This window comes from Haplochromis burtoni, unplaced genomic scaffold (assembly GCF_018398535.1).
Source record: "Haplochromis burtoni strain Fernald_Lab_line unplaced genomic scaffold, NCSU_Asbu1 Contig_121, whole genome shotgun sequence".
Classification (NCBI taxonomy): Eukaryota; Metazoa; Chordata; class Actinopteri; order Cichliformes; family Cichlidae; genus Haplochromis; species Haplochromis burtoni.
The window spans coordinates 1139728-1158673 of record NW_024582482.1 but is presented as its reverse complement, the minus strand read 5'-3'; the positions used below and the strand labels follow the sequence as shown (position 1 = coordinate 1158673).

General features: G+C 40.3%; 1 protein-coding gene across 1 annotated transcript in view; it reads left to right on the top strand.

Moving 5' to 3' along the window:
* The window catches only part of si:ch211-186j3.6 (neural-cadherin), a 313671-nt gene that overhangs the window by 230377 nt on the left and 64348 nt on the right, over positions 1–18946 (top strand). The window contains exons 28-31 of the mRNA XM_005929219.3: positions 2886–3013; positions 6623–6744; positions 8542–8665; positions 15870–16050. Coding sequence (XP_005929281.1) covers positions 2886–3013; positions 6623–6744; positions 8542–8665; positions 15870–16050 — 555 coding nt within the window. The remainder of the gene's footprint in view (positions 1–2885; positions 3014–6622; positions 6745–8541; positions 8666–15869; positions 16051–18946) is intronic.

Sequence of the window (18946 nt, the reverse complement as noted above, 5' to 3'; positions counted from 1 at the left end):
CAGGAAATCTGAAGCACATGAAACCAAGGTTAACAATGAAAAAGTGGCAAGAGCGTAAAAAGCCATAAAGTCAATACCAACGTGAAGTCGTTGACGAACTGGCGGTGAAGGAGAGTCTGAGGGGACCTTAAATCCTCAACCTGATTGCCCCGAATCAGTCTCAGGTGTGCAGGACTGCAGCAGGGAGATGGCTCCGCCCAGGGGTGGAGACCAAGGAACTCAGGTGCCTGATAGCACTTTCCAGTCGAGTCTCCAGATCCTGACACTTCTTAATTATTTTGACTATTTTCTTTTTCATTACACCGTAACAATGTGGCAAGTTGGTGCAGGTGAAAAGCAAATGTTAAAAGTTGCTATACCGGGAATTTAACCAAGAACTAATAGTTCAATTCCAATTTTTTAACACTACAGTTAATGAGTCTCACTATATTAATGCAAGGATGGTCATCAACACACCGCCACTCTACATTCATGGTGTCAGACACGTAGCTACTCGAGAAAGCCATCGTCTATCATTGTTCATCATCATTGCTAACAACTCTACTTATTTAAGGAGAAACTTAGGTTTGTTACAAAAAATCAGACACAGGCTCCAGATGTAGATATAAAATTTATTGTAACATTTGTAAAATGTATTTACACTTATTAAATATTATATATGTAATTTTCTGACAAACATTACTTGTGTTAAAAAGAAGAAGAAGAATCTGCATGGGTTGCATTGAACTCTCTGGCATCTTTTCAGTGATAATGTTTTTGCACACAAACATTAAAATAATCACATCTGAATACATGTCATAAGTGAGGCTGATAAAAAAATAATAAAATAAAAACAGTGCTGCACAAAAGCACGGTAAAAAGTGAAAGCTGTCAGTAGAAAGCAATGGTGACTTATTTGAAAGTGGCACAATGTAAAATGTCAGTTACCGTGAAGAAGTTAATGAAAGAGTGAAGCAAGTCAGGAGGTAAAAGACACAGACAGGAGATGAAAGAGTGCTGATAGGCAGACTGACATCGCAAGAAATGCAGCAAGAGGGATGACGAAAGCAGAGCTGAAGTCAGACACACACGGCGGATTGAAGAGCGCTAAGAAGGGAATTTGATTTTTGTCAGCCTCTTTTGACTTCAAACTTCAACTGACTGCAGCGTGAAGACAAATGTCAGAGTGCAGAAGTTGTGAAATCGATGCCAGAGTTTTTTCTGTCTTAATTATAATTCTAACATATACTGAAAGTACTTCACTTCGCCAGACTCGGAGTTAACAGAGAAAAGCCAAATGGGAGTATTCTAAATGAACCCTAAGAAAAAATGCTTTAGTTTAAATTAAATACCTAATTCTGGCAGTGGGTGTGTGGGATTGTAGCTTAAGGGGGGGGGGCAGTGGGTAAAACTGGGAATAATAAGTTGTTGGACATGAACTGTGACGGCCTATTATTATTTTTAATTGAATATAGCCAACAGAGACATGCTGCCGTATTGACATGAGCCATAATTTCAAAACATAATTACGACATATTTTGTGAAGTCGCTGCAGTCACATTTGTAACTCTTTTCACTAATTTCTAATTGGATCGTACTCTTCATAAGTTTTTTTTCTCACCGCTGGAAAGTGGAAGTGCAGACTGTGGACTAATGGGACAGTAAAAAAGTTCTTAATGTGATGATCAGCTTCATAAGAGTCATGCACGAACTTGACCTACTTTTCACGAGCAATGTCAGAGACAGTATATAAAAGAAGGAGGTAGCTATGGTGGCATCACCCTCTGGTTTAAATGTGTTATGATCAGCAACATCCTGGATTTCTTAGAGCCAGAAGTGACCATATCAGCCAAGTGTAGCGAGTTTTATAGTGTTCCATATAACTTGTACACAGTTTAGTGATTCATATTAGGTGGTGGGGGGACGTCTAGCTGAAGACACCAGCTATAGCTATCTGTATCAGGAGTTACCTGCCAGTCAACACAGCCACACCTCTGTGAATTCAAACTTTACAACTGGATTGGTTATATATGTAATTTAGTGTATTTTTAAATGAACCTCTAGTGCTCATTTCAGGAAATGTAGTTTTGGATACTGCTTCACCCAGAAGTTGCCATTTGAACATTAGAAGTGATAGGAACGACGATGAAATGACCCAGATTTATCCGTTTGCCTTAATGAAAACAGACCCCGGAGACTCTTTGAACACTGTTGGAACCATTAGAGGCCTAAAAATACTTCAATGAGTGGATATATCGGAGACCTTTTTCGACTGAGTCAATAAATTGACATTTAGAAAGTTGTGGGTGAGAGTTCTGATGCAGACTAAGTACAAGCTGCTGTTACGTGAACTAAGAAGTCCCTTCAGTCCCACAGTATAAGCAGATGTTTAGTGTTCACTGTTATGTGTCAGCATGAACTTTTGAAGTTCGGCATGCGTGATGATGGATTGCCAATGCCGGTCGGTCTCTTATTTCCTTACACATGGTGCAAAGCACACAGGCAGTCTTAACCACTTCATTAACTTTTAATTTCCCATTTGAGTAAGTCAGAAAATAGAATGTAATAACTTTTGTCTGATGTTTGTTGACTGCCATGAAGAAAAAAACTAGATCACAGCAGCCTCTGTGCAATAATCCTCATTAGAGCAAATATACAGAGACAATATTGGCAATTTGGTACATTATGTTGGGGTGCATTCTTTAATAAATAACTTTTCATACACCACTTAATTCTTTGGCATACATTATTCTGTTACAGTGGTTTTGCTGCTGTTTTCGAGACTTCAGTACCAGCACCAGATTGGTTGTCAACAGAGCTAAAAAGTGCTCATATTGCAGCTCTGAAAACTAATTTCTCAACTCACCCCTCACCTATCATCCCTCTCGTTTTCTTTCTCTGTCTAGAGCTAATAGACGGGACCCCCACCTTGAAAATCAACCATGGCTCGGGCACAGTGGTGCTACAGTTGCCAGGCAACGTGAACGTGGCAGACAGGCGGTGGCATCGGCTGGATGTCCGCAGCAACAGCAAGGTGGGTCGCTCTCTCCATTTAACAGCAGCCATCATCTATTTAGCAAATAAGTTCAAATAAATTCACATCGCACTGAAAAAATATTTTTTTTATCCAGTTTTAATGAGATTGTTTTTGTTTTGTTTTGTTTTTACTTTTAAAGGCACATCTAATATTTTCATGTATTCAAAACACATGGATTTTTCTTTCTTGAATATAATTTGTTCTTACCTTTACCATACATTGCATTCACCTTCTGCAATCATGTATAAATGTCACTGTCTTTGCATTAGGGGATATGATGCAGTAAGTAAGCTGCTCCTTTAGTTGTGCAGATTGGGAGTAAGAAGCCTACAGGTCATTTATTTAGGTAACATTAGCACCAGAGTGATTCTGGGTCTTTGGCCCACGTGCTAAGTGATGAATCAACCCAATGTTGGTTGAAATATACTGGCTGCTTTACTTTGTATATACATATAAATGCATGCGATGTGTTATTAATCTTGGATAAAACGACAGTAGTGCGGTCATTTTTTAAAAACTTACCAGAAATGTATTGCATAAGATAGTTAGCAGTTTTACAGGAACACCCTGCTAGTCTGCTCAGCTGTGATTGTAAAGCTCGGAGCTGAAGTCGCTCTTCTGGTTAAAATATGTGATGCACACTTTTGAAATTACCCCAAACATCAGATAACAGCCCAGAATAGTCCACTAATATTCCTTCAAAATGTCCTTGTATTTAGAAGATTTAAATTGGTAATTTCTTGGGAATACTTGTTAATTTCTTAACATATAAATGCACATGACAAGTGCCATTCAAGTTGGAATTATTGTTAATTGTTTGACAGTCCAAAATAAAGACTACATGGCCAGCAGGAAGGGGATGGTCATAGCTGGACCATTGATTGTGCCAGAGTCCATAAGAAGGTGACTCTCTGGCTCCCCTGAATAGTAACCTCAGTAAACACTTATACATTTATGGTCTCATTTGCTAGTTTAAAGTTTTATTTTATAGAGCATTAGTGCTCATTGGGTAAATTATTCCCCCATTTAAAAATAAAATACATAACAAAAGAGTGTCCCCATATCTCATCGAGAGGGAGAGACCAAAAATATTGACACTGAAGCTCTAACACGGGAGTTCATTGTTTTATAGACCATGTCTCTTTTTTATTTACAGTCTTTGGGCCAAAAAATTTACACCATGTCTTTTGAACTGGATGTTCTTTCTGGTATATTTGATAAAGCTGCTGATTTGTATGTATGATCTCAGAGATGAGGTTATATATTTAGTATATGTCCTAGACTTTAAGCATCGCCCATTCAGCTCCACGCAAACCTTTTTAATATTGTTATTTTCCAGGAATCTAAATGGGGAAGACGTCGTGATTAAGTATTATAAAACTGTCTGCAGTGTAGAGTACAAAGGAGGATAATTGCAGGCAGATGATTGCAGTAGCCCTCTTGCAACATCTTCTGCCCCAAATAATTGCAAGTTAATTAAATTAGTGTGAAATTGGACTAAATCTTTATGTTGTTAAGATTATTCCGCATATTATTCGCCTGTCGTATATCAATGACAGTTCCTGCTTCTATTATTAGATGCTGTGACATAATGAAAGCTGCAGTGTCACTGTAGGCTTTGGGCGCCTGGCTGCATCTCAGCCTTCTTTCATCCCAGCATCCCACTTCAGTACCACTTTAGAGCACTTCAGTAAAAGCACAGGACTGAGTCACATTTTTTTACACACACGGCCAGTGTGAAGCCTTTTCATATTCAGCTCCATCAGAGGCCTCTCGAAAACCTAAAATTGAATAATTACACTTATGTCACCCTTAATTTATAAATGGCTTAATTTAGCTCATTACTCAAAGACCTGCAATGTTCCACAGACCGCCCTTCAAAAGCACACTTATTACGCTGCCTTGAGTTCAGATTATAAGAAAGGAGACGCCGTCAGAGAGCGTTCACTCTCGCTACTCACTAGTGTGACTAAAATTTGTGTCTCATTTATGGCTTTTGCCAAACTATTCAATTTGGTAGAAAACACCAATTTTGTTCACTGTTTTTTTTTTATTTCTTTTGAATGAAAGGAAAACAGCTTCAGGCTCAGCTTCCCATCACCACACGTACAAACACAGGGAAATTTGTTCGATATTGAGAATGAGAGCAGCCAAAGGAAAGCATGCAGTGAGACTTTCGGGTAATGCGATAGCATTATTCGGAATCGCGTGAACACTAGAATGCATTCAGACTTTTGTTATTACAGCGAGGATTATTCTGCACCACAATGGTATTATTCTAAATCACATGTGAATCTATTCATTTGTCCTGAATAGTCAGCTGCGGCTTATCCAACCTGGTTGTGTGACAGCATGAGATCCAAAGCAGGAAGGACAGAGCTGTTGTTGGGAGATTTACTCTGTGATTCAGCAGCCAAGAACCAAGAGCAGTGTTTTTGTTTTTTTGTTTTCTTCAAATTAAGTAACATTTGTGAAAATGATAGATCCAAAGAACCATTGTCTCGCTGTCCTTCATTAAGAATCACATTGATAAATAAGTAAACCACGGTCTGCTAACAGGAACATGACTTGATTAAACTGAAATAAATTATTTACATAAAATCTGCAGCGTTAGCTGTTGATACAGAGTTTGTATTAATGTTTAATCATGCAAACACGTACTGTTTACGTTACTTTATCGCTGCATGTAAATCCTGTTTTAAAGTGAAATTATTATTATTATTATTAATAATGTAAATATGAGAAAAAACGTGCCAAAATCATACTCGAATGAATGATGTAGGCATCATATTTGGAATCTGTTTTCACACAGAGGTGATACCAGCAGGTGTAGAAACAAAACAACACATAAATGCTGTTCTATGCTGCCTGGTGTGTTTGTTAATCATCTGTAGTGAGTGTTATCCAAATCACAGAGTATTCTTCTTTTAACTGATTTATAACTTTCAATATCTGACAGAAAATAGAAATGTCATTATGCTTGGTATTACCAAGCATAATGACATTTTTTCTGTGTGTTCCTGACGTATGTCTGAAAGCTTTTATCGTGGATGTGTGAAAAGTAAGTTAAAGGTGTTGTTTTAGCACACTGATGACTGAAACTGTGCTGGCACATACGGGCTTTTTATCCAGCCGAGTAATTATAATGATTTCAGCGCCAACTTTTTTGGAAGGTTAAGGCAATGGACCAGATTTCCCTCAAAAAATTATTTTCAGCCCTCTTACATGCTTTATTCTTTTTTTTCCTGTGATGTGAGCCATCGGGTAGCGTGTGTGTTTGGGTTAAAACTTTACTAATTACCACAGGAAGAAGGAGGCATGTTTACTGAGAGGTAAACAGCAGATGGAATAAAGAGTCTAGTTAACTGGAATAAGCTGCTGTGGCTTCTGCTTAATCGCATTCTTGTTAAGGCAAGTCCACATGTTTAAGTTGTCATGCAGCAGAGCAGTGCAGCATGCACTAATGAAAGAAATATGAGTCAGATGCCGTTCTCACCATGGTAATAATGCTGAAAGTACGCTCGTTACAGTTCAGAGAAATGACTTATTTGTGATTTATTGAAGCATTATTTGAGTACATCGTGCGCTGGTTTGTTTTCTCTGCAGGAAGTACGTTTCACCCTGGATCGATGCTCAGGGGCAGCGGTGAAGGAACTGGTGGGTAGCTGGTTGACCTCTCAAGACCACTCTTCCTGTGAAGTGATGGGTGTTACGCCTAACACCGACAGGTAAAAAGAAGCACCTGAACAGATGCGTGCACACCACAGACTTTCTCACTGCCTCAGACTTGGTTTGCTTGTAATTTGGCCCATGTGTTAGCAGGCTCCCATTTTTCAACAAGACTGCAAAAAAGAAAAGGTGTCCTTCAAAGTTCGATTCTGCTGCTTTCATGGTGGCTTGATTCTACTTCTGAATGCTCCCCAGCAGTGGTTGGTTGTTAGTGCTGGGTGACCGTCTCCACCGAAGAAAAAGCTAAATCGCAAACATTTGCGGTTTCTTTAATACAAAATAAGTCTTGTCACTTTGCATGGTGAAAGTTACAGCTGCGTTGGTCATTTATTTTATAATGAGAACTAAATATTACGCTGTAAAATGAACGTATAGCCGGATGAGACTGTATGCTCTCTCTCTGCCATAAAACCTCAGAATTATTTTTGCAAAAGTAACAACGAATTTAACCCAAAAAGAAATTATACACCAGATTTAATAGAAACTGTTTGTGTTGTCTTTTATGAGTTTATATACAGAACATGTGATTAAAAAAACAAAAACATATTTGTTTCATGATAAAAACTATGAAAATCTACCAGTAAGCTTTACTGTAATTGTAAAAATGATGATTATTCAAAACTATTTGGCTCAGTGTCACAAAATCTACAACATTTACATTTAAGAAAATGCGACATCCCATTGTTTATATGGGATGTCATATGCATATATACATTTAAGCCAACGGTCCTCAACCTTTTTTGTGCCACAGACCAGTTTAATGTCAGACAATATTTTCACGGACCGGCCTTTAAGGTGTTGGCGATAAATATAACAAAATAAAATGATACGACCAAGACAAAAATTGTGGTATTTTGTAAATATAATAATAAACGTGAATTCACTTTATTAGCAGCGTCCTCCTGAAATGCGGCAACAACATTGAGAGTAACATCCTCCTCTCTGCCCCTTAATGCTCTCTGGTCGCTATGGTAACGCGTAAATATTTCTTTAAAAATATTAAATTTTTTTTAAAAAGACACAACTACAACACGGGAAAAGACCCAGAGAAACCGAGTTAACGATAAAATCCCTGAAAACCATAAATTTCACACCCGAGCCTCAGCTCTCGTGGCCCGGGATCAGTCCGTGGCCTGAGGGTTGGGGACCGCTGATTTAAGGAACTGCAAATGTAAAGAACTGTCCAAAGTTTTGCAGTTAGCGTTGCAGCCCTATAGACCATCGAAGTATGGTATTAATATTAACAACTAATTTTACTGTTTGGCTGTAATTGTAGTGCTCTTATCAGCGTTTTATGTTTACCAAATGATTGTTGCCATTCCCCTGTGTCTGCCTGCTGTTTGGACGGGGTTGTAGCCCCAAAAACATTAACTTAGATGAAAAATACTCTTGCTGCTGGACAACGAACGTCTATCCTCTGAGATTCTTCCACAGACTGTGGATACTCGTGACAACACCGACAATCAGAGATGGAGAATAAGACTGTTGTTGTTGTTTTAGAGCAGCAACTTCTCTTTCATAAAGAGACAGAAAAAGAAAATAAGGGGCATCCAGAAAAGTAAAAAGAAGATTTACGCCACATTTTAATTAGGCGACTTAGCAGAATGAACCAGCAGATTTTGTTTGCTGATAACATGTTCGATTTCCTATTTTGAACTGCAAACGGCTGATTAAAATAAGACTGTTAAGTGCTAAAGCAGCAGGTTCAGGCTCTTTCTCATTGCTGCAAAGTCTTATAGTTTTCTGTTTCATCCTTCCTTGCTTTTTGAATGCTTCTGTCACGCTGTGTGTTTTAGACACCTGAACATGAGTCAGGTGCTTCAGCTCGGCGGTGTGAACGAGGACATCCCATACATCTACCCCCAGCTTCAGCACAAACACTTCACCGGCTGCGTCCGTAACCTCATCGTGGACAGCAAGGTAACACACTTTATAATACAATGGCACGCACGCACACCCATACATAACCACACAACCATTAGCGCACCAGTATGCAAGCAAAGTTAAACTCACACCTGCACTCCAGCTGATAAATGGATTAATAACAGGCTTCGACATTCACAGTCCCCTTGTGCCATGTGAGAGATGGGTTTTTATGCTTTTAACTGTAATCTCAAAGAAATTTCAAATGTTACACACGTGCACTTTAAGAGTGAAATGGAATATGAACCTTTCCCCTCCTGCCCAGTCTGACATCAAATCGAGACTTTCAAGTAACCAGCTCTGCCGGAGTTAAAAAGTCAAGGACTCTATACTCAGCCATGACAATCTGAGCCCAGCCCCAACAAAATCCAAATCATTTCTGTATGAACACAGGCTTCTCTTATGATAGCCTCGTGTGAACCTGCAGTCTTCTGAAGCCTGAAATTTTGGTTAAAATTGCACGTTTTGCTACAATTTTTGGTTATGAATCAAATAAAGCTGTGACTGCTAAATTTTGCCCCTGTCTATCTAAAACTGCTGAGCCTCGGCTGCTTTAACTGGTATTTAGACATAAATGTCAGGCTTTTCAGACTGGATTGCCAAAGATTGTGTGAGATGTGGGTTCCCTGATAATCAAAACTCACATGGCAGAAAATTAGAAATTAAATGGGTCTGCTTGGAAGATGTTTGACTTTCAGCTCCAAATAGGTTATGTGTTACCTATTACACTTTTTTAAATTACCTTTGTTACTCGCTGCTTGTGATAAAGTCACATTCTCACTCTGCATCTGTTCAATAGTGGCATTTATGATTCAGACTCGTTTAAACTGTCCTCCACAGTTAGATGTGTTTTCAATCTGGTGGGAAAATGTCATCAGAATTTTGGGCAATATTGTCTTAATATCTGAAGGTAACAGGGGGCATAGGATACTTGGGTAGGGTGGTGCAGACAAGGATTGTGGAGTGTGTCTCACATGTGCAACTGTTGGGTAGTGCTAGTCCATCTCTATCATGGCATGTCTTCAGGTGCTGAAGGGTGCCCCAGGTTGTAGATGGCTTGTTTACCTTGGGAGGCCTGTGTGGTATTCAAAGGGTGAGCAACTAAACTCTTAACACCAACCGACATCTTCGTTGCACCCTGCTGGAAGCAGGTGGGCCAATCTGATCCAGAGACGAGCACAACTAGAGGCATCTGTTAATAACCACCACAGTTAAACTTCCTCTGTATAGATTTTGTTGGTAGCAGACCTTTCATCATCTTTCCTGGAGGTGAAGCTAACTTGGATTGAGTTTGGGGTTAATGGAGGTAACGCTGTAAAGAAAAGGTGTGCACTTGATTTCTAACATTGTATAGATTTACATAGGCAACTTGTTCTCTCATATTGGTTTCTGGGGTATGCAATAATGTGAGGGTGTCGGCTGCCACCTTGTTAGTGGTCAGATGTTACCATATTTAGATAATACCTATGGTTGCTGGCTAATGTAGCTAGTGCAGCTAGCTAATGTAGCTAGTGCGGTTAGCAAGCTGCATCACACAGACAGACAGCCATGTTATTTGTCAGATAGCTCTCAGTCAGTTCAGTGACTCCAGTAAAGAGAAGCAATCCCTAAAAATAGCCATTCACCTATAGCAGCCAATCAAATCATAGCTTTGTAACAGGGAAGTCTGCAGGTAGACTCACTTTTGTAGGCAGTTTCAATGTCCATTAGGGGAACTTTGCAGTTGTGGCACTTTGGCGTGTGCGTCAGAGGTTACCGTTTGGACAAAAGGAAAGACTCACTTTAAAAACAAAGGAAATAGTAATTTCTTTATTCCAATTATCCTTTTTATCTTTTTTCATGATTGCTGGAAGCCAACAGTATTTTTAAAATCAAATAAAATCACCCAGTTCTGTTTTGACTGCATGTTGCAATCTGCTGCAGCTACTAATTTAAATTAAGTGAGAGAAGTGAACAACGGGTAGTAGCGTATTTTTGCTGGACCATTTCAGGGAAGTTATTCAAATGTTGGAGTGGAAGATTTTGACTAAATACACACTTTTATTAAAAAAAACATCACAGGAAATTTATGTGGACAGGCCTGGTGTGCTTTTAAATGCAGATGAGCAAAATAGTTTTTCTCCTGCTTCCGCTTCCATCGCATTATGCCAGCACTGCGTATGATGGATTTCTTTCTTAGAGTTAAAGCACATAAGCCCTACATAATGGACGTGGAGGAGATCATATTTCTAGGTATAAAACGGAGATTGGTTTGTACAGTTTAAGATTATATTCTAAATAATTTATGAAATTATATTTCACTAGTCATAACAGAGTATATTATATGGCTCAGTGTTGAGAGAATTACTGTGAGACTGCTGTTCATCATTGTCTGGATTATGGTCACTCTCTAATGTGCGCGCGTGTGTGTGTGTGCGTGTGTGTGTGTGTGTATAGAAGTAGTGAGGACAGGGAAAACACTGAAAGCTGGCTCAGAGTGGGTTATTTGTGGCTTGCCTTCAGCCGGATACACATGAGCATTTAATGCGCTAGGACCGCTGAGTTAATTGATTAGCCCGACCAGCCAACCAATAAAAACAGTCAATAATGTGAGCCTAATATCATGAGCCAACTACTACACAACCTCTCTGTCACTTTAGTCCAATACATGTTCCGTTTAATGAGGTCAGTGTCAGCACAAACGGGTTCATTACCAGGCATATGTCGCTCTCTCGGTGTCCTGCAGACACATCCTCTGTTTCCAGCATTAAATAGTAATTGGTTGTTTGCTAAAAAACAGTCATGATGCAGAAGTTTTAAACACATAAAACTGTGCAACTGACAAGTTTCCATCATTTAGTGTGTGTGTGTGTGTGTGTGTGTGTGTGTGTGTGTGTGTGTGTGTGTGTTTCCTTCTTTTTTCTTGTGGTCCATTCATATTCTAAGGACTCCTCTTCAGTCTGCTAATAAGGCATTTCTGTGTATGCAGGTGTGTCTGTGTGTTGCTAAGTAATAACCCAGGTGTTTTGTGGGAAAGAGCAGTTATTATTCTGCACACTTATGTTTAAATGAAAAACAACCTTGGCCAGTCAATTCAAACATCCTTTCGTTCAGCACTCCGGTTAGGTGTGAGGAGCCACGAGGCCTCTAGGGGTGGCTTTTAGAACTGTTGTCTCTATAAACACAATTTATTTGTATCCATTCAGTAGACAATTTGAAAGCTCTGTTAAGATGTTGAATCTCAAGAGCGGCGATATTAAAGGATATAAGTCTGTCTTTCTGCAGTGCTGAAGGCTTGGAGTTAGTGTGGTTTACCTTAGCCAGGGATGTAGCAGGAGGCTGCACAAACACTGTGTACTAATGAGAGGAATCTGCATGATGTGTGTGGGCGGACATGAGTATAATAAATCCCCAAAAGCATGCAACAGTAGGCGTGCTGATGATTAATAATGTTGATGGACATGTTCCGGCATTGTATGATTTTTATTTTTTTCCTTTTCCTCTGGTGTTGTTGTTCCTTTCCTTGCAAAAATGTTCCAGTGTGTCATGTTTGTTGCTATAGCAACATCATCTGTTTCTGCATGGGTGTGAGTGCCTGTCGATGAGGTAAAAAGGTAGCTGATGTTGATATGTCCGCCTCACCGGCAGTATGGGTGGGAATCACAGACGAGCTCACTGCCGCGGCACGATGTGAACAAAAGCAACGTTATCATGACTTTTAGTTTTTATGTACGAATCCAAAACTAACAACACAAAGCAGGGTTTAAGAAAAACAGCCCAAAGACAGTAAATGCAATTGCCACAGTGAAGTGAAGGCTACAGCGCTACAGGCCTGACTGCTCACCACTGCCTATTAAAATTTGGTGTCTCAGTAGCTTTAACGTCACTTGTGTTAGCTCAGCGTTGGCATACTGTCTGCGCAGATGTTTACAGAGAGCTGATGTTGTGTTAGCAGCATATTATTGGGGCAATCGTGGCTCAAGAGTTGGGAGTTCGCCTTGTAATCGGAAGGTTGCCGGTTCGAGCCCCGGCTTGGACAGTCTCGGTCGTTGTGTCCTTGGGCAAGACACTTCACCCGTTGCCTGCTGGTGGTGATCAGAGCGCCGCGGTGGCGCCAGTGTCCGGCAGCCTCGCCTCTGTCAGTGCGCCCCAGTGTGTGAATGGGTGGATGACAGGTTGTGTAAAACGCTTTGGGGTCCTTAGGGACTAGAAAAGCGATATACAAATACAGGCCATTTACCATTATTGTTTCCGTTTTGGATGCAGTTGCATTTCACCATTGTGCTCTTGCCCATTCATTAAATAAAAATAAAAGTAATGTCTGTACCTCCAGTCCTCAAAGCTGTAAGATCACGTCACCATTTTCCTCTGTATCCACCCGCTATAAGGCTAATTGCTCATACAGAAAAGCAGAGCTACATGTTTGAATCTTTGTACACAGGCGGAGTGAAGACAGCATCAGGAACTATATACTAATTGTCCTTTATAAGTTATTTATTTAGAGAAATTAATAATGTATTTACAGAAATAACACTTTATTCCAAAAACACCTGCCTGCAACCTGGAATTGGCTAATCAGTCAGTCCTTAATTGGAACAAAATCACAGTTGACCATGGTCAGCTAGCATTAGCATTAGCTTTGCCAAAGCTGCACAGTTATTTCTACTGAAGAGTAGCAGCTCATCCATAACATCATTCTTTCAGTTGTTCTCTAAAATCCTGTCTGGGCTTAGTTTGAGTAGATGGGTTGATGTATTCTTCAGTATTTTGGGAAAATCTAAAGAACATCTTGCCTGCCTATATGTATGTTAGCTACAGTCTGCGGTAATGTGCACACAGGTTTAGTTCATATGTATAAAACTCTCACATTGCTAACAGACACAGTGTTACTGAAAGTAAGGAGCTTCTTATGAAACCAAGCTAGTAAACCAGTAAAGAGATTTTGGGAGGCAGAAAAAACTATTCAGAAGCTGCTGAATTTTTCCACAGAATCTGCAAGGCCGCTGAGCAAAGCAAACGTGGTTCATTCTCATGTCTTGAACATTTTTTATGATAGTTTTAGTATGAAAATCTACCAGTACAAAGGTACAAATTTAAGTAAGTTTTTGGCTTGAAAAATTCTCATCGCAGTTCCCATTGACTAAATTAACACTGCATACCATGTTGTCTTAATTAAAACCAGTGAAGTGTGGTGCATGGCTGCATGTAACCTAAACAGGAAAAGGTGAATGAATTAAAAGGATAAATGAGACTGGAGTAAGCCCGGTGGTAATAGTGAGGTTGCATCCAGGTAAAAAGACAGGAAATGATTTCCTTTTAATATGCTTCTATTCTGGAGCTACCTCTCTGCCTCTCTTACCCCTGCTGTCACTCACCTTTGTCCGTTTTCCCACTTTCTCCATCCTCGTCTTATCATTATTCTGCTTTCCTTTCTCCCTTCAGCTCTCAGAGTAGCATTACAGCTTTAAGGTTTTCTGTGCTTTTGACATATCTGTCACTACATTGTTAAGTAGGGAGGTGTGCAGTTACAGCACACTGACTAATAGCTTTTTGAGTGCTACTAGCTATGATTCGAAACTTGATTTACAGAGTTTCTCAGCAAAAAGTTTACCTCATAACAGAAGTTACAGAGCACTGTGGACAGATGATGTTTTCTCATTTCACCAAAATATATATTCAGCAAAAAAAGTTCTGTATGTTTTTAGGAAATCATAGTCTGGATGTTGCCTTGTATTGCATTGCATTTTGCTTTTGGCAGGCATGGACACTGGGAGCAATTTAAAGTAGCTAAAATATCTTCTTTCAGACAAGTGAGGGAGTGAAATAAAACCAACATGTAGATGGCGAACTAATAAAAAAAAAGGATTTTTAACGATATTAAACGACATCATCTTACCACATGTTGTAAATTTGAATTCAATACTTATAAAGACTCATTTCATGCTGTTTAGGTGACATTATGCCTGACTTCTGCATGTCATTGTCAGCCATCTTCATTATCACTTCCTCCAAGGTGTGACTGAAGTGCTTCAAGGTTCAGATATTTTGGGTGAAACTTCACTCTTTGCACGGCACACTCCAGCTGCATGCTTTTTCATTTAGCATGTATTTTCACTTTGTGTAGGTTGAGACATTTTTATACCCAACACCTGAAATTAATCGTGGCAAATATGGCATCCTGCTGCGTCTCTTTGTGGGGGTGTGACACTGTTCTCAGTTCAAGCCGTAATTTGTTATTCATGAAGAAGCAGCTGTATTTTTGAGTTGAGCTCATGTATCAGCCAGTGCTGTGCTCAGAGACACACGCATGCACACATACTGGAGCGACACCGATGCTCAGTCGAATCAATGGCAGACACGCCAATATGTCTTTCTGCTTTAGAATGCAGATGTTTGTCTTTCAGTCCTTGGCGATCAACATGATCAGCTCAACCCCAGAAAATTGTGGAGCTGTAGCATTTAAAGGTCAACAACCAATAAGAGCCCTCTTTGCTGGAGGTCAGAACCAATCAGCAGCTCCCTGATGGCATGATTCATTTCACTTTACAATCTTTCACATTCCTGCATCCTCTCTGCAGCACAAACACTCATAAAGTTTGGTCCTGGCAGGGAGGTGACTGAACATATTAATGTATTTTATGACATCCGATTGTAAGCGTTCAAGGTTCCTCTGTCCTTTCAGCTCTCCCTGTGGGTGGTCATGCTGTTTCTCTGGTCAAGAGTTTGGTTTCATCATTGTGACGAGAGACTCTGAGAGACAGAGAGATGACAATTTAAAGAAAGAGACTGTCTGAGTTTATGTCTTTCAGTGTATTTTAGAGTTTTCTTCCTCAATCGATTCATTTTCATTCTCTTTGACTTTACTTACCTCTTTCGAATATTCCGACTCTCCCTCTGGCTGCTGACCCCCTTATACGTCTGTCCCGTGTCTTCCCTAATCCCATTTTCTCTGCTGTCACTTTGCCTTTTTGCCTTCTGTATGTAAGCTACTTACTTCTTGGCACCTCTCCCTATTGCCTTCCTCGCATCTCAACTTTTCCACTTTTTCTTCCCTCCTATTTCCGCCTCGTTTTCCTTCTTGCTTTCTTGTTGTTTTTCTTTGTTTATATTTTTCCAATTTCACTTCATGTCCAGTTTCTCCTTTCTTCAACTTTACCTTTCCCCTCATCTTCTCTAAATTTACTAATCCTCCCATCTCCTCCCCTGTATCTCTTCCATTCAGCTGTATGATTTGGGCTCCCCGGCCGACTCGCAGTCCAGCTCTCCAGGCTGCCTGACCACAGATAGCAGCTGTGTCAACATGGGCTATCCATCCTGTGGCCACCGGGGTCGCTGTCACGGTGAGTGGGGCTCCTTCAGCTGCCAGTGTATACCCGGATACACAGGACACCAGTGTGAAGAAGGTATGCCAATTTTTTATTATTTTTGTTTTACATTATGCAATAAAATGTTGTTCTTGACTGTAACATTAAAAAGAAAAGAAAATCCTCCATGTGGCCTCAAAGATCATTTACTCCCTGTTGACTATGTCAGATTACAGTATGTGAAACGAACACATATTTGGTCATTGTCGGACAAGGAGTTTGTGCTATCACAAAATCGCTCTAAATGCTAAAATGCACACGTCCTTCCCAGCTTATCACTTCAGCTGTGTCACATGGTACAGGCTGTTTCCTCCAACAGCTTCAAGGGATCCTGAGCAGCTTTATTTTCAGTGTAATGTTTTGGTCTTCAAGGCTATAGTAAACATGGCTGTCAGAAATTTTACGGTTAACATTCCCATAAATATTGTTGACGAGAACCCCCTGTTTTGTTACCGGGTAACCTAGACTGTAAAACAGAATAAAAGCTGTGTGGCTCCAAGGCCACAACAACTATGGCAAAGGACGCAGCAGCTGAGGGTGAACCAAAGCATTTAATAAATTAGCTGAGGATGCAACTACAAACATGGAGCACTTCAGTTAAGCTGTTTTCACACAAGCAGCCCTGAACTTTTCCAAGAGCTATCCAGGGGAGCTGGATATGTGAACAAATACATCCAGGCTAGACGTTTTCTTTAACCTGCCAACTCCCGTATACAAGGTTTGTGTTAATGTAAGTTTGTGCCTGTGTGTGTGCTGTGCAATTAACACTAACAAGTGGGTATGATGTGTGGCACCTACCACATGCTGCATCCTGGCAGCGCCACGACACATCACATTTCTAGATGTCTGAACACATGTGAAAGCGGACTATTTCCTGCTGCGTGTTGCATGTGTGAAAGCGTAACTGTGGAAAATAACCCAACTTTATTCACCTGGAAATGCCAGAAGTTAATGTTTTAAAATAGTTTTAGTGGCATTCAGTTCATTTCAGTTTTATTTGCACAGCACCAAATCACAACAGTCTCCTGAAGATACTTTATATTGTAAGGTAAAGGGCCTAAAATAGCAGAGAGAGAGACTCCAACTATCAAGTGACCCCCTTTTATCAAGCACTTGAGACAGTGGGAAGGAACAACTCTATTTAAGAGGGACATAAGACCAGCTGAGAAACATAATCTCTCTCCAACATGTCCTGCAGGCCTCTTTAACTTAGACATGCCCGAAACACATCTGTAATCCAGGAGGCATCCTGGGGAGATCCCTATATCACCTCCTGAATGACTGAGCTCTTGACCCTAACTTTACGGTTCAACCCAGACACCTATCAGAATGAGGTCTGTCTGCTCTCTTGTATGTTGTTCTTATTCTTTCAGTCACTCCCAGCAGCCTGTGGCTTTAGGTGAGGGTCAGAAAGTCAACAAGTAAATCGACAGCTTTAGCTTCACACTCAGCTTTCTCTTCACCGTAATGAACAGCGTGCCAAAGCATCTGTTAATCTCCTGCTCTGCTTTACTCCACTCTCACTTGTGAGCAAGACCCTGATATACTTGAACTCCTCCACTTAATGTGTCAACTAATCCTTAACCTGAAGTAGGCAGTTAACCCTTTTCTGTCTGAGAACCACAGCCTCAAACTTGTAGTTCCCGATTCTTAGTCTTAGTCCGACTACACTCGGCACAGCAAATTGTCCCAGGCTGAGCTGGAGGTCACTACTGAATAAACCCAGCAGGGTCACACCATCTGCAAAAAGTAGAGACAAGATCCTGAGACTACCAGACCTCACTGCTGTCACTCATTGACAGCGTCTATGAACTCTTCCATAAAAATTAGGATGAGCTGCCTTGACTTTTAGGGTTTAAACTAAACAAATTGAATGATGGGGTGTAAGTAGCTTTGTGAAGCGATACCCGGGACATCGCCAACTAGCCATGACAATGCTCCAAGTGTATTGCAGATATATAAATGCAGGCAAGGATGACTCAAGAAGACACTAACAGCACTCCATCAGTTTCCAATCTCAGAAGTACACTGCAGTGTAATTTTTGTTTTACTCACCAAGCAACCTACCCTGCCCCTTGGCCTAAAGAAGATGGCTTCTTCTGAGCCTCTCTGTGCTGGTCGTGTGGTTGTGGAGACAATTGGCTTATTGCAGACATTTATTGGACTGAGATTGGCTCTTTAATGGCTCTGGTCCTACGTGGCCTCTCGCACACATCCTTGGAGTTGAGGAGGACACCTTCAGTCATGCTTTCTGCTGATCGCAGCACACTAGTCCAGGCTTTACGGTCTTGTTTGGTTTCTGCCTCCTATTTCACAGTGAGACTCAGACACGACTCGAATGTAGAATCTGAAATCGTAACAGGTCAAGATTTGGTGTGCAGTCTGTAGAAATGGTTCTTTGTTTCTGTTATGTCTTATATGACAAATAGCGCTCCGGTCCTTAACAGATTAAACCATCTGTGTTTAACATGCAGCCCAGTTCCAATTTACCCCGGTGGATTGCTTTGCAAAGTAAGAAAATTACAAGGAAGTCTCTTTTTTTTGGAATAAAACTGCAATGCGATGCAGTATTAACTGAACTGAACAAATGATAGTGAGTCACTCTCATCTTGTAAAACAAAAACTTGCAAAATTCACTATTAATTCTTTCACTCTTTAATTTAAGTATTTGCCCTTTACTCTGTTGGAGTCTACATGGAAAATAAAAAAGAAGAGGAAAGGAAAACAAATACCCCCACTTCTACTTCAAAGTATTTTGTGTATTTGACAAGCCATCGTTGAATAACGTGAGACTGTTGGTGTAAAATTGATGGTGTTGTTATGTTTTTATATAAACAGCCTGTGGCCGTGAGAGGCAAAGTAAAATTTGAGATGGAGTTTTGGGAGCTTCAAGAGGACATGGCTGATCAGCTGCATATTCCATGCCTAGAAGCAC